We start from the raw sequence: 26,301 nt of genomic DNA on the forward strand, positions 1-26,301 counted from the left end.
TGTTATAATTGTCTTATTGTATTATTAGTTATTATTGTTAATCTCTTACTTTGCCTAATTGATAAACTTTATCATAGGCATGTAGGTGATATGGTTTGGCTGTGTCCCCACCCAATTCTTACCTTGAATTGTAATAATTCCCACATGTCAAGGGTGGGGCCAGGTGGAGATAATTGAATCATGGGGGCAGTTTTCCCCATACTGTTCTCGTAGTAGTGATTAAGTCTCACGAGATCTGGTGGTTTTATAAATGGGAGTTCCCCGCATATACTCTTTCGCCTGCCATCGTGTAAGATGTGATTCTGCTCCTCCTTTGCCTTCCGCTGTGATTCTCAGGCCTCCTCAGCCATGCTGAACTGTGAGTCAATTAAACCTCCTTTCCTTTAGAAATTACCCAGTCTCTAGTATGTCTTTATTAGCAGTATGAGAACAGGCTAATACAGTAGGTATAGGAAAAAACATGGCATATACAGGGTTTAGTACTATCTGCAGTTTCAGGCATACACCAGGGTTACTGGGATGTATCCCCTGTGGAGATTGCTGTAAATGCATATGCAAAAGTGAAATGTATGACAACAATATGTTTCACTTTTAATCTGCTATAAATATACGATGCATTGCTACTACTTTTGCTTTAAATCAGAGATTGGCAAACTATAGCCTGTGGACCAAATGTAGCCTGCCTCCTGTTTTTGTAAATAAGGTATGATTGGAACATAGCACACTCAATAGTTTATGTACTGGCTATGGCTGCTTTTGCACTGTAACAGCAGAATTAAGCAGTTGCCCAAAAGACTGTATGGTCACAAAACCTAAAATATTTACTATTTGGTCGTTGACAGGAGAAAATGTTTCCATGTCTGTTTTAAATAGTTATCTTTTCAAGCATTTAAAAGGCAACCATATTTTTTATGCTTACCTTTATTCCATTGCCAGCACTTTTTATTTTTTAATGTATATCCAACTTTCTAGCTGGTATCATACTCCTTTTATCTAAAGAACTTCCCTTAGGATTTTTTTTTTTTTTGTAGTGTGGGTCTGCTGGCAATGAATTCTCTTAGTTTTTGTTTGTCTAAGATAATCTTTATCCCTTCTCTTTTTTTGAGATAAAATTCACATAACATAAAATTAAACATTAACCATTTTAAGGTGTACAACGGCATTTAGGACAAATACAATGCTGGGCAGCCATCACCTCTATCTAGTTCCAAGACATTTCATCACCCCAAAGGAAAACCTCCTCCTCATAAGCAATCACTCCCCATTCTCCCTTCCCACATCCCCTGGTAACCAGTCGTCAACCGTCTGCGTCTACAGGTTTACCTGTTCTGGATGTTTCATATAGATGGAGTCGTATGACATTTTGCTACTGGCTTCACTGGCTTAACACAGTGTTTTCAAGGTTCGTCCATATTGTAGCAGGTACCAGTATTTCATTCCCTTTACAGCTGAATAATATTCAATTTAATGGACACACCACATTTTGTTTAGCTGTCAACTGTTTCCACCTTTTGGCTACTGTAAATTGTGCTGCATTGAATATTTGCGTGCATGTATTTGTTTGAGTCTCTGTTTTCCATTCTTTTGGTTTTACCTAGAAGTGATATTTCTTTTTTCTTTTTTTTTTTTTTTTTTTTTTTTTTTTGAGAAGGAGTCTCGCTCTTTCACCCAGGCTGGAGTGCAGTGGCCTCGATCTTGGCTCACTGCAGACTCCGCCCCCCGGGGTTCACGCCATTCTCCTGCCTCAGCCTCCCGCGTAGTTGGGACTACAGGCCCTGCCACCTCGCCCGGCTAATTTTTTGTATTTTTAGTAGAGACGGGGTTTCACCATGTTAGCCAGGATGGTCTCGATCTCCTGACCTCGTGATCCGCCCGCCTCGGCTTCCCAAAGTGCTGGGATTACAGGCGTGAGCCACCGCGCCCGGCTAGAAGTGATATTTCTAGATCATATGACAATTCTATGTTTAACTTTTGAGGAATTGTCAAACTGATTACCATAGCAGCTGCACCATTTTTCATTTTCACCAACATTGTACAAAGGTTCCAATTTCTCCACATCCTCACCAACACTTGTTATCTGATTTTTTTTTATTATGACGAACCTAGTAGATGTGAAGTGGTATCTCAAGGTGGTTCTGATTTGCACTTCCCTGATGACTAATGATATTGAGTATTTTTTCATGTGCTCTGGAGAAATATCTATTCAATTTTTTGCCGTTTTTTAAAAAAATTATTTTAGATTCAGGAGTACATGTGCATGTTTATTACATGGGTACATTGCATAATGGTGGATTTGGCTTCCAGTGTACCCAGTACCCAAATACTGAATATTATACCCAATAGGTAATTTTTCACTTCCTTTCTGCCCTTTCCCCTTTCCTTCTATCCTTCCACTTTTGGAGTCTATTCTCTCCATCTTTATATCCATGTGGACCCTTTGTTTAGCTCCCACTTATAAGTGAGGTCATGCAATATTTGAATTTGCCTATTTTTAAATTTAATTGTTTGTCTTTTTCTTGTTGAGTTGTAGGAAACACTACAACTTTCATTCTTTTTAAAATTTATTTTCCCATAAATATTTATTAATTGTGAGGGACAATAGAGTGGCTTTAGCTACCTATTGCGTGATTCTACATACATTCTTTAGCTACACACTGTGTGATTCCATTTATGTGACATTATCCTCTAAAGCACAAAGACATTGTGGAAAAGGCAAAACTGTAGGGATGGAGGACAGATCAGTAGTTGTTTGGTGTAAGGGGTTTGGGGGAGGGCTTTACTACAAAGGAGCAGCATGAGAAACATTTTCTAGAGTGATGGAGCTGTTCTATGTCTTGACTACAGTGGTGGTTACATTGTTAATATATATTCGTCAAAACTCAGAGAACTATGCACCAAGAGTGATTTTTTGCTGAGGAAACACTACAACTTTCATTCTATATATATTCTGGATATATTTATTTATTCTGGATATAAATATTCATTCTGTGTGTTATCTTTTTATTCTCTTGACAGTGTCCTTTGATGCACAAAAATGTTTAATTTTGATTATGTCCAATTTTTCTTTGGTTGCTTGTGCTTTTAGAAACATCCCTGAGAAATCATTTACAATTCCAAGGTCATGAATATTACCTTTATGATTTCTTTTAAGGTTTTAATAATTTTAGCTTTTATATTTAGGTCTTTAATTCATTTTGAGTTAATTTTTATATGTGATGTAAAATAAGGATTCAACTTCATCCTTCTGCATGTGACTATCTAGTTCTTTTAGCACCTGTGTTGAAAAAACTGGTCATTCTCCATTGGATGGTCTTGTCACCCTTGTTAAATATCAGTTGTCCATGAATGTGAGAGTTTACTTCCTGACTTTCAATTTTATTCTATGGATTGATATAGTTATTCTTATGCTGATACCACACTATTTTGATTTCTGTAGCTTTATAGTAAGTTTTGAAATTGAAAAGTGTGACTCCTCCATGTTCTCCTTTCTCAAGATGGTTTTGCATATTCAATGTCCCTTGAAATTCCATATGAATTTGAGAATCAGCTTTTCCATTTCTGCAGAAAAAGGCTGTTGGGATTTTGATAGGGATTATATTGAACCTATAAATCACTTTGAGAGTACTGCCATCTTATTAAATCCTCCAACTTATGAAAACAAGGTGGTTTTTCATTTATTAAGGTCTTCTAAATTTCTTTCAACAGTGTTTTGTAGTTTTCATTGTAAAAGTCATGCATTTCCTTAGTTGTTTATTCCAAAATATTTTATTATTTTTAATACTATTGCAAATTAAATTGTTTTCTTAATTTCCTTATTGGAGTATTGCCAGTACCATAGAGTTATGTATGTTGATCTTGTATCCTGCAGCTTTGCTGAAGTTGTATATTAACTCTAATAGTTGTTTTTTGTAGATCTTTTAGGATTTCTCTATATATAGGATCATGTCATCTGTGAACAGAGATAGTTTTACTTCTTCTTTTTTAATTTGGATGCCTTCTGTTTCTTTTTCTTCCTGATTGCTCTGGCTAGGACTTCCAGTACTATGTTGAACAGAAGTGGCAAAAATAGGCATCTTTGTCTTGTTCCTGATCTAAAGGGACCAGCTCTCAGTCTTTTACCATTGAGCTAGTTGTGCTTTTTCACATGTGCTCTTAATCATGTTGAGGCTGTTCCCTTTTATTGCTAGTTTGTTGGGTGGGTTTTGTTTTGTTTTTAATGAAAGCATGTTGGGTTTTATAGTTACATCAAGTGACATGATCATATGAGGATTTTTTCATTCTATTAATGTGATGTATTACACTGATTTTCATGTGTTAAACCACCGTTGTATTTCTTGGACAAATCCCACTTCATCATGGTATATAATCATTTTAATATGCTGTTAGATTTGGTTTGCTAGTGGCTGGGTGCAGTGGCTCATGCCTGTAATCCCAACACTTTGGGAGGCCAAGGTGGGCAGACTGCTTGAGGTCAGGAGTTCGAGACCAGCCTGGCCAACATGGTGAAACCCCGTCTCTACTAAAAATACAAAAATTAGCTGGGCATGTTGGCACATGCCTGTAATCCCAGCTACTCAGGAGGTTGAGGCACGAGAATAACTTGAACGCGGGAGGCAGAGGTTGCAGTGAGCTGAGATTGCTCCACTGCACCCCAGCCTGAGCAACAGAGTGAGACCCTGTCTCAAAAGAGAAAGAAAGAAAAAGATTTGGTTTGCTAGTACTTTTTTGAAAATTTTTGCATCTATATTCATGCATTTATATTGGTCTGTAGTTATCTTTTCTGGCAATGTCTTGGTCTAGCTTTGGTATCAGAAAAATGCTGGCTTCATAGAATGAGTTGAAAAGGATTGGTATTAATTCTTCTTTAAATGTTTGGGAGAATTCACCAGTGAAGCCATCTGGTCCTGGGCTTTGCTTTGTTGGGAAGTTTTTGATTACTGGTTGAATTTCTTTTCTTGTTATAGGTTTATTTGGATTTTCTTTTTCTTCTTGAGTCAGCTTTGATTGACATTCATGATTGCTAAAGATTCAAAACACTTTTCTGAAAAAGAAAGTACATATATACACTCATAAATATACATACAAACACACACATACACACCACACACACACCTGAGTACATGGGAATGATCATTTTCCTGGATCAATGTTATATCAGGATTTTTCAATTTCAAGAAGTAACTTTAGGCTGGGTACGGTGGCTCATACCTATAATCCTAGTACTTTGGGAGGCCAAGGTATGCAAATCACTTGAGCTCAGGAGTTTGAGACCAGCCTGGACAACATGGCGAAACCCTATGTCTACCAAAAATACAGAAATTTGCCAGGCATGGTGGCACATGACCCTGTAGTCCAAACTACTCAGGAGGCTGAGGTAGAAGGATGGCTTGAGCCCAGGAGGTGGAGGTTGCAGTGAGATGAGATCACACTACTGCACTCCAGCCTGGGTGACAGAACCAAACCCTCTCTCAAAAAAAAAAAAAAAAAAAAAAAAGAAGAAGAAATGACCATGTTCTTTAGAGATAAGAAGTAAAATACTAAGCCAATCAACTACAAGAGGTAAAAGCAATTGCCTCCGGGAAAAGAGGGAGCAAAGGAATGCTATATATTTTAAGAATTATGCAGAACAATTAGATTCTTTGTAAAAAATAAATAGACAATGTAAGTAACCCACGAAAGATAGTTTTATAACCAGACTGCTGGGATCCAAATCCTATCTCCACCACTTGGTAGCTGTTTGACCATGGACAAGCTTAAGGCATTTGACCTCTCTGAGCTTTAGTTTTCCCATCTGTGAAATGAGAATGACAATAGTACTTACCTACATAAAGTTTTGCAGTACTAAAGGAGACAGTTACTGTAAAGGGTTTGGCTAGTAAATGTCCTGTAAAAGGAAGCTTATTGCCAATATTATCAGGCTCTCCCAGACCAACTTGTATACAGGAAGGAAACAAACTCTGTTTCTCCTATAGTCTCACAACACAAAATATTTCTGACCCCAGATGTAGAGGATGGGGCATATTTCCCCATATACCAAGCAGTCAACCAATTGTTCAGATTCTGCAGCAGACACGAATCTGGTGCCCTCCAATTCAATCCGAACACTATATTTACCTAGAGATAATGTCAGATCTCACAGCTTGAAGGCTTGAGCCAGCAGTTTGAGGCTGCAGTGAGCTATGATCGAGCCACAGAGCTCCAGCCTGGGCAACAGAGTGAAACTCCGTCTCTAAAATAATAATAATACATTTTAAAAAGATATGTACTACTTTGGAGATTCCAAGGATTTTAGGAGTTGTAAGCCAGAAAATGGGGGTAAAGAAAAAATATATATGTCACAATATCACACAACCTAACTTCTCTCCGGGCTCTGCCAGAGCCGCCTGATCGCTCTGAAGACCCTCATTTGTGCTACTGACTAACTATCTGGCTGCTCTTCGACATGTCTCTTCTCCCAAGATCCCTTGAAGATGGCTTTAGAAGGGCCCCAAACTTAGCTAGCTCCCCCCAGGCTCAGGCTGGCCCTGCCCCAGACTGCGACCCCTCCCTCTTGGGTTCAAGGCTTTGTTTTCTTCTTAAAGACCCAAGATTTCCAAACTCTGTGGTTGCCTTGCCTAGCTAAAAGGGGAAGAAGAGGATCAGCCCGAGGAGGAGGAAGAGGAAAACAAGACAAACAGCCAGTGCAGAGGAGAGGAACGTGTGTCCAGTGTCCCGATCCCTGCGGAGCTAGTAGCTGGGAGCTCTGTGCCCTGGGCACCTTGCAGCCCTGCACCTGCCTGCCACTTCCCCACCGAGGCCATGGGCCCAGGAGTTCTGCTGCTCCTGCTGGTGGCCACAGCTTGGCATGGTAAGAGCACAGCGGGGGGTGGGGGACTTTGTTGGGGTGTGACGGAGAAGACCCCTGTGAAAGGATTCAGTCCTTGCCCCTCACTGGGTGTCCCCAGGCTGTGTTTTAGTCTCCCTAGCACTGGACTGCAGGCTTGTGGGTATCTGCTTTGGAGAGGTAGTGGGGTGAAAAGAGGTGGGTGTGGTGGAACTGGTCCACCTGGTGCTGTGGATCTGTCCCAGCTCCGCCATTGACTCACTGTGTGTCCGGAGCAAGCCTCTGATACTCTTGAGGCTTCAGTGTCCATTTCTATTCAATTGCAGGTGTTAGGGGCAGGGGGACAGTGATAGACTAGGCCAGAGCAGTGCTTTTCATACTTCCCTGTGCATACAAGTTACCTGAGGATCTTGTTACAATGCAGATTCAGATTCAGTCGGTCTCAGGTGAGACCTGAGATTCTGTATATCCAACAGATGTTGGATGTGAGATGCCGTCACTGCTGGTCCAGACCTACACGAGTTGGAGGACCTGGAGAGCTCCTGATGGCTCTGGCAGCTCTGCCAGCCTGTGATTCGATGATTCTATGCAAGACCTGACTTGGAAGGGCCTGAGAGGGGTGGTGGTTCTTCCTTGGGTGGCTTTTGTAAGGAGTCAGAGGGAGAGACAAGAAGTTGGCCTCTCTGGCCCAAGGCTCAGGAGAGGGGAATTTGGGGTGAAATGGGTATAGGGCTAGAGGAGGGATTGGGAAGAGGCCAGCGAGGGCCTCCCGGGCCAGAGCCCCCACCAGACACAGGCTGCCACGTCTCAGGAGGTCCCCAGGCAGCAGCAGTTCTGCAGAATTTCCATCTGGGAGGGAATATGACTAGAGGTGAGGGGCTGCTGTGCTCGGCTTGTTGGCCCAACAAACACATTTCTATTCTATTGGCTGCTTATTCAAAGGGACCTTGGGGGAGGATGGTGACTGAAGGGGAGAAAGGACAGCCTCATACTGGCCTCTTCACAGGAGGACCCTAGGGCCGTGGCGCTTCTGGTCCCCGATGAGGAGGAGATGGCCCCCTGACCATCCTTTTCTGGCCCAGGCAATCACACTGAGCTTGAGTGTTTTGGGTTGTTTTTTTTTTTTTTTTTTTTCTGAGACAGTATCTCTCTGTCACCAGGCTGGAGTACAGTGGCATAATCTTGGCTCACTGCAACCTCCATCTCCTGCGTTCAAGTGTTTCTCCTGCCTCAGCCTCCCGAGCTGGGATTACAGGAGCACACCATCACAACTGGCTAATTTTTGTTATTTTTAGTAGAGATGGGATTTCACCATGTTGGCCAAGCTGGTCTGGGACTCCTGACCTCAGGTGATCCACCCGCCTTGGCCTCCCAAAGTGTTGAGATTACTGGCGTGAGTCATGGTGCCTGGCCTGTACTTTTTATTTTGCAATGTAACTTACATGCAGTAGAAAGCACAGGTTCTTAAGTTCAATGAGGTCTGACAAATGCACACACGGTGTACTCACCACCCCCATCATCTCAGAGAGTCCCACAGGTTTGATTTCACTGCCTTGTCCTATCCTTACACCCAGAACCTGCCTGTGGGGCGAAAACCGAAAAGTATCTGAGCCAAGTCTCAATTTATTTTTTATTTTTTTTATTGAGATGGAGTCTTGCAGCCAGGCATGGTGGCTCACACCTGTAATCCCAGCACTCTGGGAGGCCGAGGCGGGTGGACCACAAGGTCAGGAGTTTGAGACCAGCCTCGCCAATATGGTGAAGCCCCCTCTCTACTAAAAAATACAAAAATTAGCCAGGCGTGGTGGCGGGTGCCTGTAGTTCCAGCTACTCAGGAGGCCGAGGTGGGAGAATCGCTTGAACCCATGAGGCAGAGGTTGCAGTGAGCCGAGATCATGCCACTGCACTCCAGCCTGGGTGACAGAGCAAGACTCCATCTCCTTTCTTTCTTTTTTTTTTTTTTTTTTGAGCGGGGGACGGAGTCTTACTCTGTCACCCAGGCTGGAGTGCAATGGCATTATCTCGGCTCACTGAAACCTCCACCTCCGGGGTTCAAGCATTTCTGCCACTCCTGAGTAGCTGTGATTACTGGTGCCTGCCACCACACCCAGCTAATTTTTTTATTTTTGGTAGAGACAGGGTTTTACCATGCTGGCCATGCTGGTCTCGAACTCCTGAACTCAAGCACTCCCCCTACCTTGGCCTCCCAAAGTGCTGGGATTACAGGCATGAGCCACTGTGCCTGGCCTCAATCAATTTAGAAGTTGATTTTGCCAAGGTTAAGGACATGCTGGCAAGAAAAAAACATGGAGTCACAAAAACATTCTGTGGTCTGTGCCATTCTGGATGAATTCGAGGGCTTTAATATTTAAACGGGAAAGTGGGCTGGAGGGGAAAAGGGGAGGTTGTGGTAATCCACACGTTGCAAAAGAAAAGCAGCAGGTAGGGGAACAGTCAATTATCTCAGTTCAGTAAATCGGCTCTTTACATAGGGAAAGTGAACATAGAGGAGCTGCCTGTGGGATATTTTACCTTTTATCTGTCGCTATCTGCTTAGGAATAAGAGGCAAGGCAGCTTCTTGCATGACTCAGTTTTCAGCTTGAGTTTTTCCTTTTGGCAGAGTGAATTAGAGTCCTGAGTTTTCTTTGTTTTTTTTTTTGTTTGTTTTTTTTGAGACGGAGTCTCACTCTGTCGCCCAGGCTGGAGTGCAGTGGCACGATCTCGGCTCACTGCAAGCTCCGCCTCCCGGGTTCACGCCATTCTCCTGCCTCAGCCTCCCGAGTAGCTGGGACTACAGGTGCCCCTACCACGACCGGCTAAATTTTTTTGTATTTTTAGTAGAGACGGGGTTTCACTGTGTTAGCCAGGATGGTCTCGATCTCCTGACCTCGTGATCCGCCGGCCTCCCAAAGTGCTGGGATTACAGGCGTGAGCCACGGCGCCTGGCCAGAGTCCTGAGTTTTTATTTTCCCTTCACAGGTGCATGGTGTGTGGGAGGGGGGCCAGATGGTTGTCCAGGGTCCAGTCCCAAGAGAAAGAAGAGATGGGGAGGCTGGAAACCTAAGTTTTCAGCCCAATAGACCAATAGTGAGTGGGTGAGGGGCCACTGTGAGGAGATTCAGGATGGTATTGGAGGACCCTAGAGAGAGAGGGGTGCTCGCTCTTCATCACTGCGACAAGATCCTGGGCTGAGGAGGGGCTGTGTCCAGCCTTGGTGTGCAGTGTGCTCTGTGTGTGTGTGTGTGTGTGTGTGTGTGTTGGGAGAGAAGAGTAGAGATTGGAGCACATTCTGGAGGTGATGATGGCGGGGCTTCCAGGCAAGTGGGAGCTAGTGGAGAGGTGTGGGGCATGGGGAGAATTGGGGAGCGGGGATGAGAGGGGGGAAGAATGGACAGGCACAGAAGGGGACCTTAGTTAATGTTCATAAGCCCATGCCCCCACTCCAAGGAGGATGGGGGCCAAGCCGGCTTCCTTCCCTGCTAGCCAAGCCAGCAGGGGAAGTTGGCTGCGGAAGTTGCGGATATCAGCCTTATCCTGCGTGAATATCTGGGACAATAGGATAGGACAAAATAGGGCAGACACCGCTCCCTGACCACATTTCCTGGAGGCCAAGGCAGGGTCTAGAGAGACAGGCTGGGGGAAGGGATGGGAGAAGCCCACTGTGAGGCGTGAGGCAGGTGTAAAAAAGGACAAAATGGAATCACAGAATCCAAGGTTAAAATCTTGAGCGATCAGAGTTGGCCCAGAAGGGACATTAGAAATGTAGCAATTAAAGCAGGTGCCCAGGGCAGGAGCAGTTCTATACATTATCTCACTCAACCTCCAGCTGAAGTTTTTGGGGTGGAAGCTGGGATTATTCCCATCAGACAGAAGAATAGCCTGAGGCTCAAAGAGGTTAAGCAACTAACCCAGCTGGTAAGGGAAGAACCAAGATCCAAACCCAAGTTGGTGTGAGCCCACACTCGAAGCTGTTTCCTGCTATAAAACTCCGGCCTGGGGGCCCTAGATTGCTGCAGCAGTGATAGGGCAGCCCCAGCTCTGTTGAGATTTGCTAAAAGGCTGCTAGAAATGACACTTGTCCCTCTTCCTGGCGGTTGCACTGCATAGGTTGGCTACAACCCCAGGTGGCAGCCTTGGCAGTATTCACAATTCACTCAGTCCCGTTTGCTGATCAGAGCCTTGGGGAGAAGGGATACACATTCTGATGAATACAAAATCAAAACATGAATTAAGCCATCCTGAAAGGATTTGAGAGAGGAAACCTTTCCAATTCTGGGCTCTATGGTGGGGCAGGGGGAGTTCCCATTTCAGAGAACGATGGAGAAATTTGAATTCACCGAAAGCCCTCGGGGCTGGCCTGTCATTGTGCCCCCATCACTGGGAAGAGGAAGGGCCAGAGCTGAGGAGTTGGATGGCCAGGGTCAGCCAGTGGGTCAGTGTCAGAGCCCAGCCTCGCAGCTGCCCTGCAAGTGGCACTCCTTCTCCCTGCCTGGAGAGAGGGCAGTGGCTAGGAGGCTGGGGAAGCAGAAGTGAGAACATCCCCGTAGAAGGGCCACAGGCTGAGCGGAAACCGGGGGCTGAGCCTGACGCCAACAATGTGTTTCCGCCCACACAGGCTGGGGGGCGCCTGGCAGCCCCTTGGAGGCTTGAATCAGCTCTCACTTCCCTCCTCTGCCCCTATTTTAGGCCCTGGAGAAATGCTGACACTGCAGAGGCAACGGGCCTTCTTCCCGGACAGCCTGATAGGGGTTTCAAGTTCTCTTTTCTCCTTCAAGAAAATTTTCCTTAAAAGAGATTGGCTTCCCAGTAAACACAGATGTGTGGGGGTGCAGGGGTGAGCTGCTGGGTGTAGACTAGGTAATAAACATAGTGACTAACTCTTACTGAGCCATTTATTTGGTGACAGGTGATGTTCTAAAGGCTTCTCATGCATTTAAAATGCCTAACATAGCAATGAGTGGGTACGATGATTGTCCCTGTTTTATAGGTGGGGAAACTGAGGCACAGCACCTCCCCATCCCACTGTGCTACAGACCAGATGTCCATCGGTGGGAGTGGGCACACCAGGAGATTCTTGGGACCTCTCTAACTCTGCTGGGCTAAGATCCTACATCTCTTTTTTTTCTTTCCCATATGAATTAAGCCGAAGACTTGGCCGTGAACATTCCATTCATTTGTTTCTTCATTCGGTGGTAGAAATACATCCACTTTGTACACAGGGTTAAAAGAGTCCATTCCTGGGGAGAAGAAAGATGCCATCACAGCAGGGAAGACTGAGGCAGGAGGCTGAGGACCCCAGGGGGACAGAGGCCTGGGTGAGAGGCTGAGCAAGCTGCAAGCCCCCTTTCTCAGAGGAGGGATGTCCTGGACATCAGAGACATCGGTCCATCCCTGAGCAGGTTGAGGGTTAGGAGCTGAGCAAATGACCAGGGGCCAGGGGCTCGTTCAAGGTGGTCCCTTGATGGCACAGCACCATCCCTGCCAGGCTACCACCCATCTCAGAGTCAGGATGGCCCAAGGGGCTCATCCTAGCCCTCACTTCTGTCTGCTGTCCCTCCCTCCCACCAGGTCAGGGAATCCCAGTGATAGAGCCCAGTGGCCCTGAGCTGGTTGTGAAGCCAGGAGCAACGGTGAGCCTGCGATGTGTGGGCAATGGCAGCGTGGAATGGGATGGCCCCTTATCACCTCACTGGACCCTGTACTCTGATGGCTCCAGCAGCGTCCTCACCACCAACAACGCTACCTTCCAAAACACGGGGACCTATCGCTGCACTGAGCCTGGAGACCCCCTGGGAGGCAGCGCCGCCATCCACCTCTACGTCAAAGGTGAGGAGTCTGAGCCTCCTCCCAAGAGGCCTGGCCCAGCAGGCCCCACTACAATGGGCCCTAAAATTAACAATCGTAACAATTCAGCTCTGCATTTACTGAGTGCTGGCTATGAGCAAGGACCTGAAAGAGCTGCTAATGTAATGCAGTCCTCACAATAACCCTGCAAGTCGGGTCTATGATGATGCGTTTTCTAGAAGTGCAGGAAGGTTGTCCAAGGTCATGCAGCCTCACATAGTGGGACTAGACTGGAGTCCAGGTGCGTCTCACTCTGGAGCCACCACGCTGAAGCATCCTCTGAACTGTCCTGGCATGGTGTGACCTCAGATGAATGATCAGCCTCTCTGAGCTTCCCTGTCACCTATGTCCAGGTACCCCTTGGCCCAGTGGAGGGAGGGCAGTTGTAACCCTGTGCCCTCCTCTACTCTAGACCCTGCCCGGCCCTGGAACGTGCTAGCAGAGGAGGTCGTTGTGTTCGAGGACCAGGACGCACTGCTGCCCTGTCTGCTCACAGACCCGGTGCTGGAAGCAGGCGTCTCGCTGGTGCGTGTGCGTGGCCGGCCCCTCATGCGCCATACCAACTACTCCTTCTCACCCTGGCATGGCTTCACCATCCACAGGGCCAAGTTCATTCAGAGCCAGGACTATCAATGCAGTGCCCTGATGGGTGGCAGGAAGGTGATGTCCATCAGCATCCGGCTGAAAGTGCAGAAAGGTGCGTGGGGCATGGGGACCGATGGCCAGGCCTGAAGAGTGGGGACAGAGAGCCGGCGGCCACATGGGTGGTGACTGGGGACTGGGTGTGATGGGGGGTAGTGAGATGTCCTCTTTCTTTCACTTCTTCCCTTCAGTGGTTCCACGATCATCTATGGGGCAGGTCTGACAAGGTGTCGGGGCAGGGAGACAAACCACATGTGAGCAAATAACTCAGTGGGCAAGGTCATCTCAGGTCATTAGACATGCTACAAAAAAAAAAAACATTCAACAGGGTAGCCGAATAAGGAGAGTGTGGGGCGGGGGAGCCTCACTGAGAAGGAAACACTTTATTAGAGCGGAAATCTGAATGACATGAAGGAGGTGGCTGTGCAAAGATCTGCTTCAGGAGGGGGACAGTGAGTACCAAATGGTGAGGTGGGGACAGGCTCTGAATGTTCTAGGTGTGGAAAGAGGACTGAAGCTCAGCCTCAGACATGGATTTCCCACTCGGGGCCTGCCTTAGGCCAGGTGCTGGGCACATGCAGGAGGGATGCTGAGCCAAGAGGCAGGGAGGAGATGGTGGGTGCGGGTGACGGCTCTCGCGGTGGCCAGGTAACAGTGGAGGTGGAGTCTCACCCTGCTGGGATGGCAGGCAGGATTCTGGTTTCTGGGAGGACTGGTGAGAGCAAGCAGGGCCCCAGGCTGAGGACCTGGGCTTGAGACAGCAATCAGTCCCTGTAACGAGGGCCAGGGTCAGAGTGAAGCAGCTAGATCAATGCCCCTGGGATCTGAGGCCACTAAACCTGCCCAGGAGGTCAAAGGACCACAGCTGTGTGGGCAGAGGAGGCCATTAGGGCTCTTTCCTGGCATTTCATCCTGCAAAGCCCTGGGCTGGCCAAGAGCCAAAGGTCCTGGGCCCTAATTCTGCCTTGAGCCCCCTCAGGACCTTGGGTGAGTCCTTTCATGTCCCTGGGCCTTAGGAATCTGGATTAGATTATCTTTCAACAGCAGCAATGGGCATAAATATGAATTCAAGGCCTACCATGTGTCAGGCATCTTGCTGGCTGCTGGAATATTCCTGTCATGGATTTGACATTCGACTAGAGTCTAACTATTAAATAGAAAGTAAATACAAATGTGATGAGCAAGAAACCAAGCTGGGGAGTAGAGGGCATGGAGGTGCTGCGGAGGCTAATTCATATCAGCTGGTCACAGAGGCCTTGCTGAGGAATTTTTGAGCTAAAGATCTGAAGGATGAGAACAGCCTCCCATTTGAAGTGTGGGAGGACAGGCATTCCAGGAGGGAAAGGTGGGTGCAAAGCCCCTGTGGTAGGAAAGAGGTCCAGCAGGCTGCAGTGCAGTGAACAAGTGGTGAGGTTGTCAGGGCGTTCAGAAACAGGTTGGGGTGTGGAAGGACTTTGACTTCTTTTCTGAGAGTAACGGGAAGCCCCAAATGTTTACAGAGGAGAGAGGCATGGTCCCATTTATATTTGTAAGAGGTCACTTTGGTGAAGAATCCAGGTGTAGGGGGCTCGGAGGGAGGCAGGCAGGTCTCTGGGGAGGCTGGTGCAGAAGTCCAGGGTGGAGAATGGTGACGGGACTGGGGAGGGGTAGAGGTGATGGAGAAAGTAGACTTTCCAAGGTCTCTTTAGGACAGGCCTTGCAGTGGGGGTACTGGGAGCATCAAGGCTGCCTCCCAGGATTTGGGATGGGGCAGTGGTGGGGACCTGGCCAGTGTGACGTGGCCCATGGCAGGGAGGAGAGCAATAGCTCTATCATGTTCAGGGAGCCGGGGTGTTCAGGGGTCTCTCCCCCGGTCTCAGTCATCCCAGGGCCCCCAGCCTTGACACTGGCGCCTGCAGAGCTGGTGCGGATTCGAGGGGAAGCTGCCCAGATCGTGTGCTCAGCCAGCAACGTAGACGTTAACTTTGATGTCTTCCTCCAACACAACAACACCAAGGTCAGTCCCTGAGGATCACAAGGTGAAGTCTGGCCATCCTCCCAGCACACCAGGTTTCCCACGGTGGAGTCCTGGGCCCCCCACTCCAAACTGGCAGGGAGCCAGTATTAGTCCCATTTTACAAGTGAAGAAACAAGCTCAGAGGAAAGGCAGACAGTAATCCTTAAAGGCTGAGGATTGGAACGCAGATTCTTCTAATCCCTAAACTACCTTGGTATAACATCTCCATTCCTTCTGGCTACAGCTCGCAATCCCTCAACAATCTGACTTTCATAATAACCGTTACCAAAAAGTCCTGACCCTCAACCTCGATCAAGTAGATTTCCAACATGCCGGCAACTACTCCTGCATGGCCAGCAACGTGCAGGGCAAGCACTCCACCTCCATGTTCTTCCGGGTGGTAGGTAAGCATCAGGGTGGTGGTGGACGGTCGGTAGGGATCCTGCAGGAGCGTGAGCAGAAGGGTTTTGAGGAGGAAGCTGATGTCAGGGAAGGAGACCTGCTGAGGATATCTCTGCTGGAGTTTGTTTATCCAAGGCTTGGCTAAGGAGCCACTCTCCAGGAGCTTTCCCTTACCCTCTCCTGGAATCTCTCTCCCACCTTGGAGCTCTTACAGTGCATGGCTGCATTGGGTGCACCTTAGTGCCCTTTTTTGTTTGTTTGGGGATTGGGGTCCAGTAGCTCCCTACTGGACTTCATTTGTTCATTCTTTCATGCATTCCTTTATGGACACATGAAAAGACAATGATCACCCAGTGATTATGCGGGAAGCACAAGGTGTCCTGGGAACACTGAGGAGTCCCCCCAACCCAGGCTTCGAGAAGGTGGCCTCTAAACTGGGATGGGAAGAATGAAGGTGGGTTGGCCAGGCAGAAGGGTGGGAAAGGAAGGGGAACAGCGCTTCTGGCAGAGGGAGGAACATATGCAAGGCTCAAAGGCAAAGAGAGCATAGATCATTTGGAACACTGAAAGAACTTGACAATAGCTGGGATGTGGAGTGGTGTGAGGAGTGGCCACAGGGGAGCAGAGGAGGTGGCAGAAGCCGGAGGTAAAGGTATCTTAAAGTGAGAGAGAATAACTGCATCTTAACCTATTGGGAGGTCATTGTAAAGAGGAGAGTGATGGGGTCAGATTGCACAGAGGAGGCACTGCGTGGTTGTCAGGAGCACACACTCCAGGGCAGTGTTCCAACCTGAGTCTGCCAAGGACTAGCAGGTTGCTAAGCCCCCTGTGTCTCAGTTTTCCTACCTGTAAAATGAAGATATTAACAGTAACTCCCTTCATAGATAGATGGTAGATAGATAGGAAGTACTTAGAACAGGATCTGACACAGGAAATGCTGTCCAAGTGTGCACTAAGAGATAGCATCTGAGGAGGCTCAGTCTGGCACCACGTGGGTTGGGTGGGAACCTGGAGGCTGGAGAATAGGCTGAAGATGGCCAGTGGTGTGTAGAAGAGTCTGAGATGCAGGGATGAGGAAGAGAAAGGAGATAAGGATGACCTCCAGGTCTCTGGCTATGGTGATTGGGTGCAGGCAGTGGCAGTCACTGGACTCAGACCCTGAAGCAAGGCAGGAGCTCATCAGAGTGGGAGCAGGCTCTGAGACATTTAGGTCTGGCCGTGCCTCATGTGTTGAATGTTATGGGAGATGGAGGTGGCGAGGAGCATGAGAATCATGAGCATCACTACCCCTAGAGTATGTGCAAGGCACTAGACTTGCGGCAGATCGTGAGATCTGCTGTGGACCCCAATCTGCACTGGGAGCTCTGGCAGGGTAAAGGGGAAGAAGAGCAAAAGCACAAGAATTCAGTTACGGCTTCTAATCCTGTCTGCTTCCTAGTACAGACATACAGTCGTCACTCAATAAATGTTTATGTTCATTCACACTTTGGGCCAGACACTGTTCTAGACATCGAGGATACAGCTGCAAACGAAACAGATACAACCCCCGACCTCATGAAATGTGTGCTCTAGCTGGGAGTGGGCAAGCAATGAGCCAAGCAAATTATTAAAAAACAAATTATATAGCATTTGCAGCTTCAGATAGGGTGTTCACCAAGGAAGATCTCACTGGAAAGCTGACATTTGAGCAAAGACTTAAATTGCTGAAGGAACAAGCCATGTGGCCATTTTGGAGAAGGGAGCGCCATCCTGCAGCAGGACTGTGCTTGCCATGTTCAGGGGACAAGTGGGCCAGTGTGGCTGCGGGGAGAGAGTGAGAAAAAAAGTGGTTTCAGATGACGTCAGAGAGCTAAAGTGGGAAGGTGGTAGATCCCACAGGGCCTTGGAGACCACTGTAAAAACTTGGGCTTTTTCTCCTGAGAGAGATGGGGAGCTGTGGGAGGGTTTGAGCAGATGAGTGACATGGTGGGTTGGATGTAATAAGAATTAACAGAGCTTTCTTGGGTGTTGTTGCGTACTGTCTGTAGGGAGACAAGGATGGAAGCAGGGAGATGAAAGGAGGAGGCTATCGCAGTGGTCCAGGCTGGAGCTGATGGTGGGTGGACTAGAGTGGTAATGGTGAAGGTAGCAGGAAGTTGTTGGTGTTTGGATGGATGAATGGACAAATGGATGGATGAATAATAGATGGATTGTTGAGAGAGACAGAGAAGAAGAGAAAAGCCTTGCCCCCAAAAGCTCACAGACTAGTTGGAGAGAGAAGAAAGCTACCTGGAGGGAGAACCAGATGCATGAAGCAGTGCAGATGTGGTGCCTAATGAGTGTGTAGTCTGGAAGGGCAGCAACAGTCGAGTGGAGTGAGAGGTTCCTGTGTCCTGGAGCACTGAGTACAGACTCCCTCATCGGGGTGAGTCTTAAAGGATAAAGGGGCCTCTATGATGAAAAGGAGGAGGATGAGATTTCTGGTGGAGGAAATTGCTTGAGCAAAACCTCCAAGGTTGGAATGACTATGGTGTGTTCAGGGATGTTAGGAGACCCAGATGGGTGGAGTGTTGAGTGTGTGTGTGTGTGTGTGTGTGTGTGTGTGTGTGTGTGCGCGCGCACGCGTAGGAAGGAAGAGGGGGAGGTGGCTGGATGAGCACAGTGAGACCTGATTTGATTGAGGAGAGCCTGGAATGCCAAGCTGAATAATGGAGGCAATGGGATGCCATAGGGGGCTTTTGAGTAGACATATATCAGTGTAGAAGGGTGAATTTCAGATTTTCAGACAGAATAGAGTAAGGAGAGGAGCTCTTAGAAATCATCTACTCCAGGGCTTGTGGCAGAGCCCTGAGGTTTTAAGAAGGCATGTCAGGGGCTACCATGACAGGCATGGAGAGGCTGAGCGAATTGGGGTTCTTGCCACAATTCCTTTGCCCGAGATTCAACAAGAGCAGCTGGATTGCAATTTGTGCAAAATTTCATTAGGAGAAACTAGTTAGTAGCTGGGCGTGGTGGCATGCACCTGTAGTCCCAGCTACTCGGGAGGCTGAGGCAGGAGAATTGCTTGAACCTGGGAGGCGGAGGTTGCAGTGAGCAGAGACTGTGTCACTCCACTCCAGCCTGGATGACAGAGCGAGACTCTGTCTCAAAAAAAAAAAAAAAAACTAGTCAGGACTCTTTCAGATACAAGTAATAGAAACCAACTCAAACTGGCTTAATTAAAAGGATTTTTTTTTTCCTTATAGCTAAAAAGCTCATGGATATCAGCTTCAGGAACACTTGGATCCAAGTGTTCAGCTGATGCTGGAAAGAATCTATGACTCCCATGGCTGGGTGCGGTGGCTCAAGCCTGTAATCCCAGCACTTTGGGAGGCCGAGGCGGGTGGATCACGAGGTCAGGAGATCGAGACCATCCTGGCTAACACGGTGAAACCCTGTCTCTACTAAAAATACAAAAAATTAGCTGGGCGTGTTGGCAGGTGCCTGTAGTCCCAGCTACTCGGGAGGCTGAGGCAGGAGAATGGCGTGAACCTGGGAGGCGGGGCTTGCAGTGAGCCGAGATCGCACCACTGCACTCCAGCCTGGGGGACAGAGAAAGACTCCATCTCAAAAAAAAAAAAAAAAAAAAAAAAAGAATCTATGACTCCCCAACTCTCAGCTCTGCCAAGAAGGCTTTCCCCTTGTAGGACTCTGACTATCCGCCTTGTAGTATCTGACCTAGCAACACCAGCAAAATGAGGGCTTCTCTTTTCCCAAAGTCTTAACAAAAATCATGGAATTGAGTGTTATGGACTCATGGATTCATGGTAACCCAAACCAATCACTGGGCCAGAGGGGACAGAGTACCCTCATTGATTGGCCTGGGTTACACACCTACTCCAGAGCTATAATTGGAAGCCGCATTGACTGACTTATGACCAGAAGAAGGGGAAATGGATGAGGACATGTGAAATTGTGTGTGTATGTGTGTGTGTGTTTTCTTGCTGCCAAAAATTTTTCAAAAACTTGGAAAATCACAGATATATTCAATCTTTTCATTACACAAATAAGGAGATGGAGGCGTAAATGGGGATAGGAATTTGCCCAGGTTCTCCTAGGGCCTTAGTGAGAAAAGTTTTGATGCAGGGATTCTGAAGGGGGCGGTGAGAAGAGGGGTGTCAGAGGACCTGTCTTGGGTAGTGGGGACTATGTACCTGTGACATAGCTGCTCAGGGACTGGATTAATGGGTGGATGACAAAATGGACAAATAAACAAGGACATCTTCTCACTAATGCCAGATGCTTGTGTGTTCTGCTTTCCAGAGAGTGCCTACTTGAACTTGAGCTCTGAGCAGAACCTCATCCAGGAGGTGACCGTGGGGGAGGGGCTCAACCTCAAAGTCATGGTGGAGGCCTACCCAGGCCTGCAAGGTTTTAACTGGACCTACCTGGGACCCTTTTCTGACCACCAGCCTGAGCCCAAGCTTGCTAATGCTACCACCAAGGACACATACAGGTACCACTTATCAGCTCCCGTCTACACAGCCCGACAACCAGATGGGGTATGCATCAGCAAGCATCAGGACACTTGGCTCATGTCCCAACCTTGCTGTATGACCTTGAGCAAGTCTCTGCCCCTTTCTGGGTTTCACTTTCCCTGACTTCATGTAATCCCAATATTGGTCATCTGTGTTTGAGATCTAGATGAAATTGACTTACCTCTACCATCCCACATCCTTGGGATAGTCAATGCCCCACCCAAGGATTCTACCATTTCTTGGGAGTGTGCATTCTCATTCATGGTCCCTCAAGAACCCTCAGCCTCATTCATTTTCCTCTCTTGGTGCCAATCTAAATGCAGAAAACAGCCCCACTCATAGATACACTCCTGATAATGACTGCACAAGTTATCTGCTACATACAAAAGCTTGGAGGGAGGGGAAGAGGGAATTAAGATCACAGTCACAGATACATGAAATGTTCTTTAAGGGATTGTGATCACCCAGCCCCGAGAATTTCTCACTGGCTGCTCTTCTCTGTAAGCTCAAAACTCTTCCCATGAAGTGGAATCTATAATAACTCCACACCCCGTCTTCTTCCATCTCCCCACTCCCACAATCCTGTGTATTCCACACACATTTTAGAAATCTTTTTCCTGTCTGCCTATGAACTGTGTTCTTGGGGTCTTGCTTTCTCATCCAAAGTGGCTTAAGCAGGTAGGTTCTAAATAAGAAGACTTTGTCCCTAAGAGGAACACTCATACCAGGTATACCAGGTATTAACTCAGGTATTAAAATATTAAAATAGTTCTTTCTTTTTTTTTTTTTTTTAGATGGAGTTTTGCTCTTGTTGCCCAGGCTAGAGTGCAATGGCACAATCTCGGTTCACTGCAACCTCGGCCTCCTGGGTTCAAGTGATTCTCCTGCCTCAGCCTCCCAAGTAGCTGGGATTACAGATGCCCACCACCATACCCGGCTAATTTTTGTATTTTTAGTAGAGACAGGGTTTCACCATGTTGGCCAGGCTGGTCTCGAACTCCTGACCTCAGGTGATCTGCCTGCCTCGGCCTCCCAAGGTGTTAGGATTACAGGTGTGAGCCATTGTGCCTGGACTAAATCATTCATACCCAGCCCTTTCAGAGTGAGACAGTACAGCTTGATTAAGGGCAGCAAATACGTGGTGTGCATGCCACACTCACTCTCATTCATTTTTCTGCAACTCTCTTCTGCAGAGTGTAGATGCGGCCTCAGAGCCCTCCTCAACACAGGCCCCAGGCAGTATTTCCAGCATAGTTGGCTCGTGAGAGATCTGTTTGTCATCCCTGTGTGGATCCCTTAGACAACTCCAAAACTCTTTGAGATTCTCGTTCTAGCTCTGGAAGCCCAAACCTCATTGATTCCCAGAATCTTGCTTGTCAATTGTCAGAAGCAACAAGGATGTTTTCTTGTCCTCATCTTCCTCCTCTCCTTCCTCCTCTCAGTTCCCTTCTGGTCCTTTCTGGCCTCTGTCTTCCTCTCATTTAAAGCAGAAGTTCTGAATCTGGAATCTGTAGGCCCTTTGGAGGGGGTTCGTCCATGGATGGGCTTAATGGGTCCATAAGCCACAGAGACATTGAGGAAAGGAACACAAGATCCCCTAAAACACGGTAGTCTGGGCCCATTCAGCACAAGGCAGAGAAGCCTGGACACCAAACAGCCACAGAATTTTAGTTCATGTGATGAGTTGTTCATAATGGTGACTTTCAATTATCCAAAAAAGTTAAATTATTTTTAGTTAAAGGGATTAGTTATCTCAAGAAGTGACCTAGACAGAGGGCTTCTATATGCCCAGGGTCTGGCTGGATGAGACTGCTCTCTGAATACCGTAGATTTTAGTCCAGTAGTAGCTGCAGATATTTCCCAAGCAAGAACTGGCCATTCGCTATAATTTTAAAAATTTTATTTATTTTGACAGTGAACTGGGGGACTTTTTAAAAAAATGTATTTATTACCTAAACAACACATGTTCATTATGGACAAATTGTAAAATAGAGATTAAAGAAAGAATAAAACAAAAAATTTCCCAAAATCAGCCAAAGATGATTTTTGTTTTTGCTCCCGGGCCTTTTCTGTAATAAAGGGTACCATTAAATTGAGTGCCCACAAAGAGTCAACTTCTGTGTCAAGCACCCTAAAAAAGCCCTTTAATCCTCAGGCCAAGCCTGTGAATTAGTAACCATCGATATCACTCTCACAGCAAAGGAAGTGAGGGATCAGTGAGGTTAAGTACTTGTCTAAGGTCACACAGCCAAGAAACGGCAGCACCAGGACTCGAACCCCAGTCTCTGCAGCAACGTGGCTTGGAACCCAGGGCCCTACATCCTGCCTCTTGTCTCTTTCTCGGTCCCTCTTGGCAAGGTTGGCACTTTAGGGATTTTCAGCAGGGATTGCAGCTTTCGTGAAAGCTTAGTCCAGTGACAGTGGCCAACATAGGAGACCTGTGATACACCTCCCAGCACCTCGAAGACACCACCGTTATTAAACCTCAGGAAAAAAGCACTTTCAGATAAGAAAACCAACTAAGGAAATGGGATTGGTGGTTTTTGTATGTCTCAATGGCACCCTGCCTGAGTACCTGGCTTACCCAAGGCCGTTGGGCCCTGGATATTTTACCAAAAATAAAATAAACCCCTTTAAGGCTGTTATCTGACTGCAATCCTGGTAGGGGCCATACTAGGCTGGGGCTCACCAAGACCACCTGATTCTCTCCTGCAGGCACACCTTCACCCTCTCTCTGCCCCGCCTGAAGCCCTCTGAGGCTGGCCGCTACTCCTTCCTGGCCAGAAACCCAGGAGGCTGGAGAGCTCTGACGTTTGAGCTCACCCTTCGATGTGAGTGCTGGGGCGGAGCGCCGCCTGGGGTGGAGGCCCTGGGACTGCCTCGGGGGGGGTGGGGTTGACTGCGGCAGGGCACAGGGAAGGAGGTACTGGGAGATTGGGAGGTGGTGGGGAGAGTGTGTGACTTGGGGCCTCCTCCTTTCTTCCTTAGACCCTCCAGAGGTAAGTGTCATATGGACCTTCATCAATGGCTCTGGCACCCTTTTGTGTGCTGCCTCTGGGTACCCCCAGCCCAACGTGACATGGCTGCAGTGCAGTGGCCACACTGATAGGTAAGTGGGCTGCACTCACCTCCCTCACCTGGGCACAGGGGCTGGGAACCCTGTGAGTGGGGGGGACATGCTGGCGCTGGGGACCCTGAAGCTCTGAGCCACATTCTGCTTTTTCCAGGTGTGATGAGGCCCAAGTGCTACAGGTCTGGGATGACCCATACCCTGAGGTCCTGAGCCAGGAGCCCTTCCACAAGGTGACCGTGCAGAGCCTGCTGACCGTTGAGACCTTAGAGCACAACCAAACCTACGAGTGCAGGGCCCACAACAGCGTGGGGAGTGGCTCCTGGGCCTTCATACCCATCTCTGCAGGTGAGTGGGAGCCTTCGCACCCGCACCCCGCCCACCGCCCACCCCTGCTTCTTTAGGCGGCTCCTCCCCCAACCCCCACCGAGGGAGCTGGGGTCAGATCCACCTTTGGAGCAGATCCTAGCAATGCCAAGGTCCACCTCTCTGGGCCAGTCCAAGCCCCTCCTGCCTGGCAGGTCTCCCGAAGCAGTAGGATGGGGCAGTCTCTGAGAAAGCAGAGAGAAAGCAGCCTGAAGAAACTGGCCCCTACTCTTATCTCTGCACTCTAACTCATGCATTTATTCACAAGTATGTGCAGGAATTATGCACCGTGTGCCAGGGACGTGCCCTATGCAGGGAAGCAGTGCCTCCCCAGAGCTTAGAGGCTGAGGAGGGAGGCAGGCAACGAGCAAGGAAACAGTCCGTCCATCTCCAGCTCAGGGCCAGCTCAGGATGGCCTTCTCCAACTCTCGCTCTTGCTCCAGACGCAGTCTATACATTTGAGGTTGCTGTGCAAGAGGCTGCCCCGGGGGATGATGCTCGGCCCTGTGCACAACACAGGCTGCCTCTCTGCTTTACATAAAGCCTCCTTACCAGCTAGTTCTGTGATTCTCAGAGGTCCACAGCATCCTCAGGCTTTTGACAACCAGGCTCTGGCACCCGCCTGGCTCAGAGGTGGTCACTCATGTCCCCAGCTGCTGGCCTTAGAGCAACTGCTGCTACCAGGGTCCAACTGCATGCAGGTGCCTGTGGCCATGCTGGGTCTTACTGCTGGAGGTTGTATATTATAATAAAGCCAACATTTTGTTCAAGGCTTCTGCTGCGCCAGGCACTGTGTTAAGCTCTTTACAGGGATTATCTCGATTAACTCCTACAAATCTAGGAAATAAATATAATTTTCCCTAGGCTCAATGTCACACAGCTCCTAAGTGGCACAGGTGAAATTTGGCTGCAGATCTAAGTTATTGATCTGAGCAAGGAAGTGGAAATTATGTCCTCCAAAACATCACTAGGATTATAGATTCGGGGAAGAGGAGACCCAGGGGCCACAAGCCTGGCTTGCTAGACCCTCAGAAGGGCTGTATGATTCCAAAGGGCATGTGGGGAAGCTGCAGGGGAAATGCAGGAGAGGAAGGTTGCAGTGTGACCTCCAGAAGGCCTTTCTGAACGAGCTTCCTGGAGGTGCAGTGCATGCTCATCACCTCCTGTCACTGGGAATGTGCATGCAAGCCACGGCTGAGCACCAGGCCAGGCTGCTGCAGAGAGGTTTCTTGCACTGGCACACGGTGAGACTGCATGACCCCAGAGGCTCTCTACCCCCAGCCACAGGAGGCTGTGACTCTGGACAGGGTTTGGGGCTGGGCATGAGCAGAGCTGAAGAGGCCGTCCTCTGCCTTTCTCTTGGGGAGGGTCTGCAGGAGAGGCCCCAGAGGCTTCCAGTGGGGGATGCTTCATTCAGTCCACAAGCATTTATTGAGCACCCACTGTGTTCCAGGCAGTGTGCAGGCCTGACCTCAGGGAGGGGGCTCGGAGGCGCCCCTGCCTGCTCACTGCTTTGCTTCACGCCTTCCAGGAGCCCGCATGCATCCCCCGGATGAGTTCCTCTTCACACCGGTGGTGGTCGCCTGCATGTCCATCATGGCCTTGCTGCTGCTGCTGCTCCTGCTGCTATTGTACAAGTATAAGCAGGTGAGCCGGAGTGGAGCCGGGCTGCCAGGCGCCTGAGTGAGCCAGATTTGGACGGTACCCCCAGGCTGCATGGATTCACCCTTCCTCCTCCTCAGTCAGTCCATCAGCTAACAGCTCTTTAGTGGGTGCCTACTGTATGCCAACATGAGCCGGCTGCTGGGTGGCCTCTGAGGCTCTGCCTTCATAGGGTTTACTGTCTAGTGTGAGAGACAGGTGCTAATCAAATAGCCATGAAAGCAAGGGCACACCTGTAATCCCAGCTACTTGGGAGGTTGAGGCAGGGGCATCGCTTGAGGCCAGGAGTTAGGGACCAGCCTGGGTGATACAGCCAGATCCCAGCTCAAAAAAAACAAAAAACCAAAGCCATGAAAGCAACGGCATAGACTATAGGGTGAGAGGCTATGAGGAGAGGAATGGCATTCTGCAGCAGCACAGCCCTGGGAGCCTGTCTCAGCCCGGGGGTGTCCTGGCACCCACCACGGGGCAGAGGAAATGGACATACAAGCATGGTATCCCCTGGGCCAGGCCTGAGCCCTGCCCTAAGAAGCACGTGGTCTAGTGAAGACGAAGGCCTGTAACCATCATCCTCTTCATTATTTCATGTTACTGTCCTATTAGCCAAAGCCACAATTTAGTGCATGTTGCACATAGTGTGCTTCCTGTCACTGCCCGCTCAGTATATGATAGTGATTTGAGGGGCATTTTTCTGTAGCATGTTACCTGCATCATTTCACCTAATGCCCTCAGCAACCATTGTATGCAGCTAGCATTAGCCCATTTTACAGAGTTGTAAACTGAGGTTCTGAGAGGTTGGGACAGTTGTCCTTGTCTACAGCTGGTCAAAGGCAGAGTCTGGTTTTTAACCCTGAAGGAGGACTCACTCCAAAGCATGTCCCAATCATTATGTGAAACATTGACTCATCTTATTTCACCCTCACAAGAAGCTGGAGGCAGGAAGTATACTAGTCAGTTATCTTACCCATCAGGAAGCTGAGGCTCAGCAAGGTTAAAAAA

At 48.3% G+C, this 26,301-nt stretch overlaps 1 protein-coding gene across 1 annotated transcript in view; it reads left to right on the forward strand.

Moving 5' to 3' along the window:
- The first annotated feature begins 272 nt into the window (after positions 1-272).
- The window catches only part of CSF1R (colony stimulating factor 1 receptor), a 39,865-nt gene continuing 13,836 nt past the window's right edge, over positions 273-26,301 (forward strand). The window contains exons 1-12 of the mRNA XM_055285664.2: positions 273-358; positions 1,318-1,422; positions 6,619-6,847; positions 12,393-12,650; positions 13,081-13,365; positions 15,170-15,306; positions 15,551-15,710; positions 19,990-20,182; positions 22,920-23,035; positions 23,193-23,313; positions 23,432-23,622; positions 25,172-25,287. Coding sequence (XP_055141639.1) covers positions 6,799-6,847; positions 12,393-12,650; positions 13,081-13,365; positions 15,170-15,306; positions 15,551-15,710; positions 19,990-20,182; positions 22,920-23,035; positions 23,193-23,313; positions 23,432-23,622; positions 25,172-25,287 — 1,626 coding nt within the window. The 5' untranslated portion in view covers positions 273-358; positions 1,318-1,422; positions 6,619-6,798. The remainder of the gene's footprint in view (positions 359-1,317; positions 1,423-6,618; positions 6,848-12,392; positions 12,651-13,080; positions 13,366-15,169; positions 15,307-15,550; positions 15,711-19,989; positions 20,183-22,919; positions 23,036-23,192; positions 23,314-23,431; positions 23,623-25,171; positions 25,288-26,301) is intronic.

The sequence above is a fragment of the Symphalangus syndactylus genome, chromosome 7, assembly GCF_028878055.3.
Source record: "Symphalangus syndactylus isolate Jambi chromosome 7, NHGRI_mSymSyn1-v2.1_pri, whole genome shotgun sequence".
NCBI lineage: Eukaryota > Metazoa > Chordata > Mammalia > Primates > Hylobatidae > Symphalangus > Symphalangus syndactylus.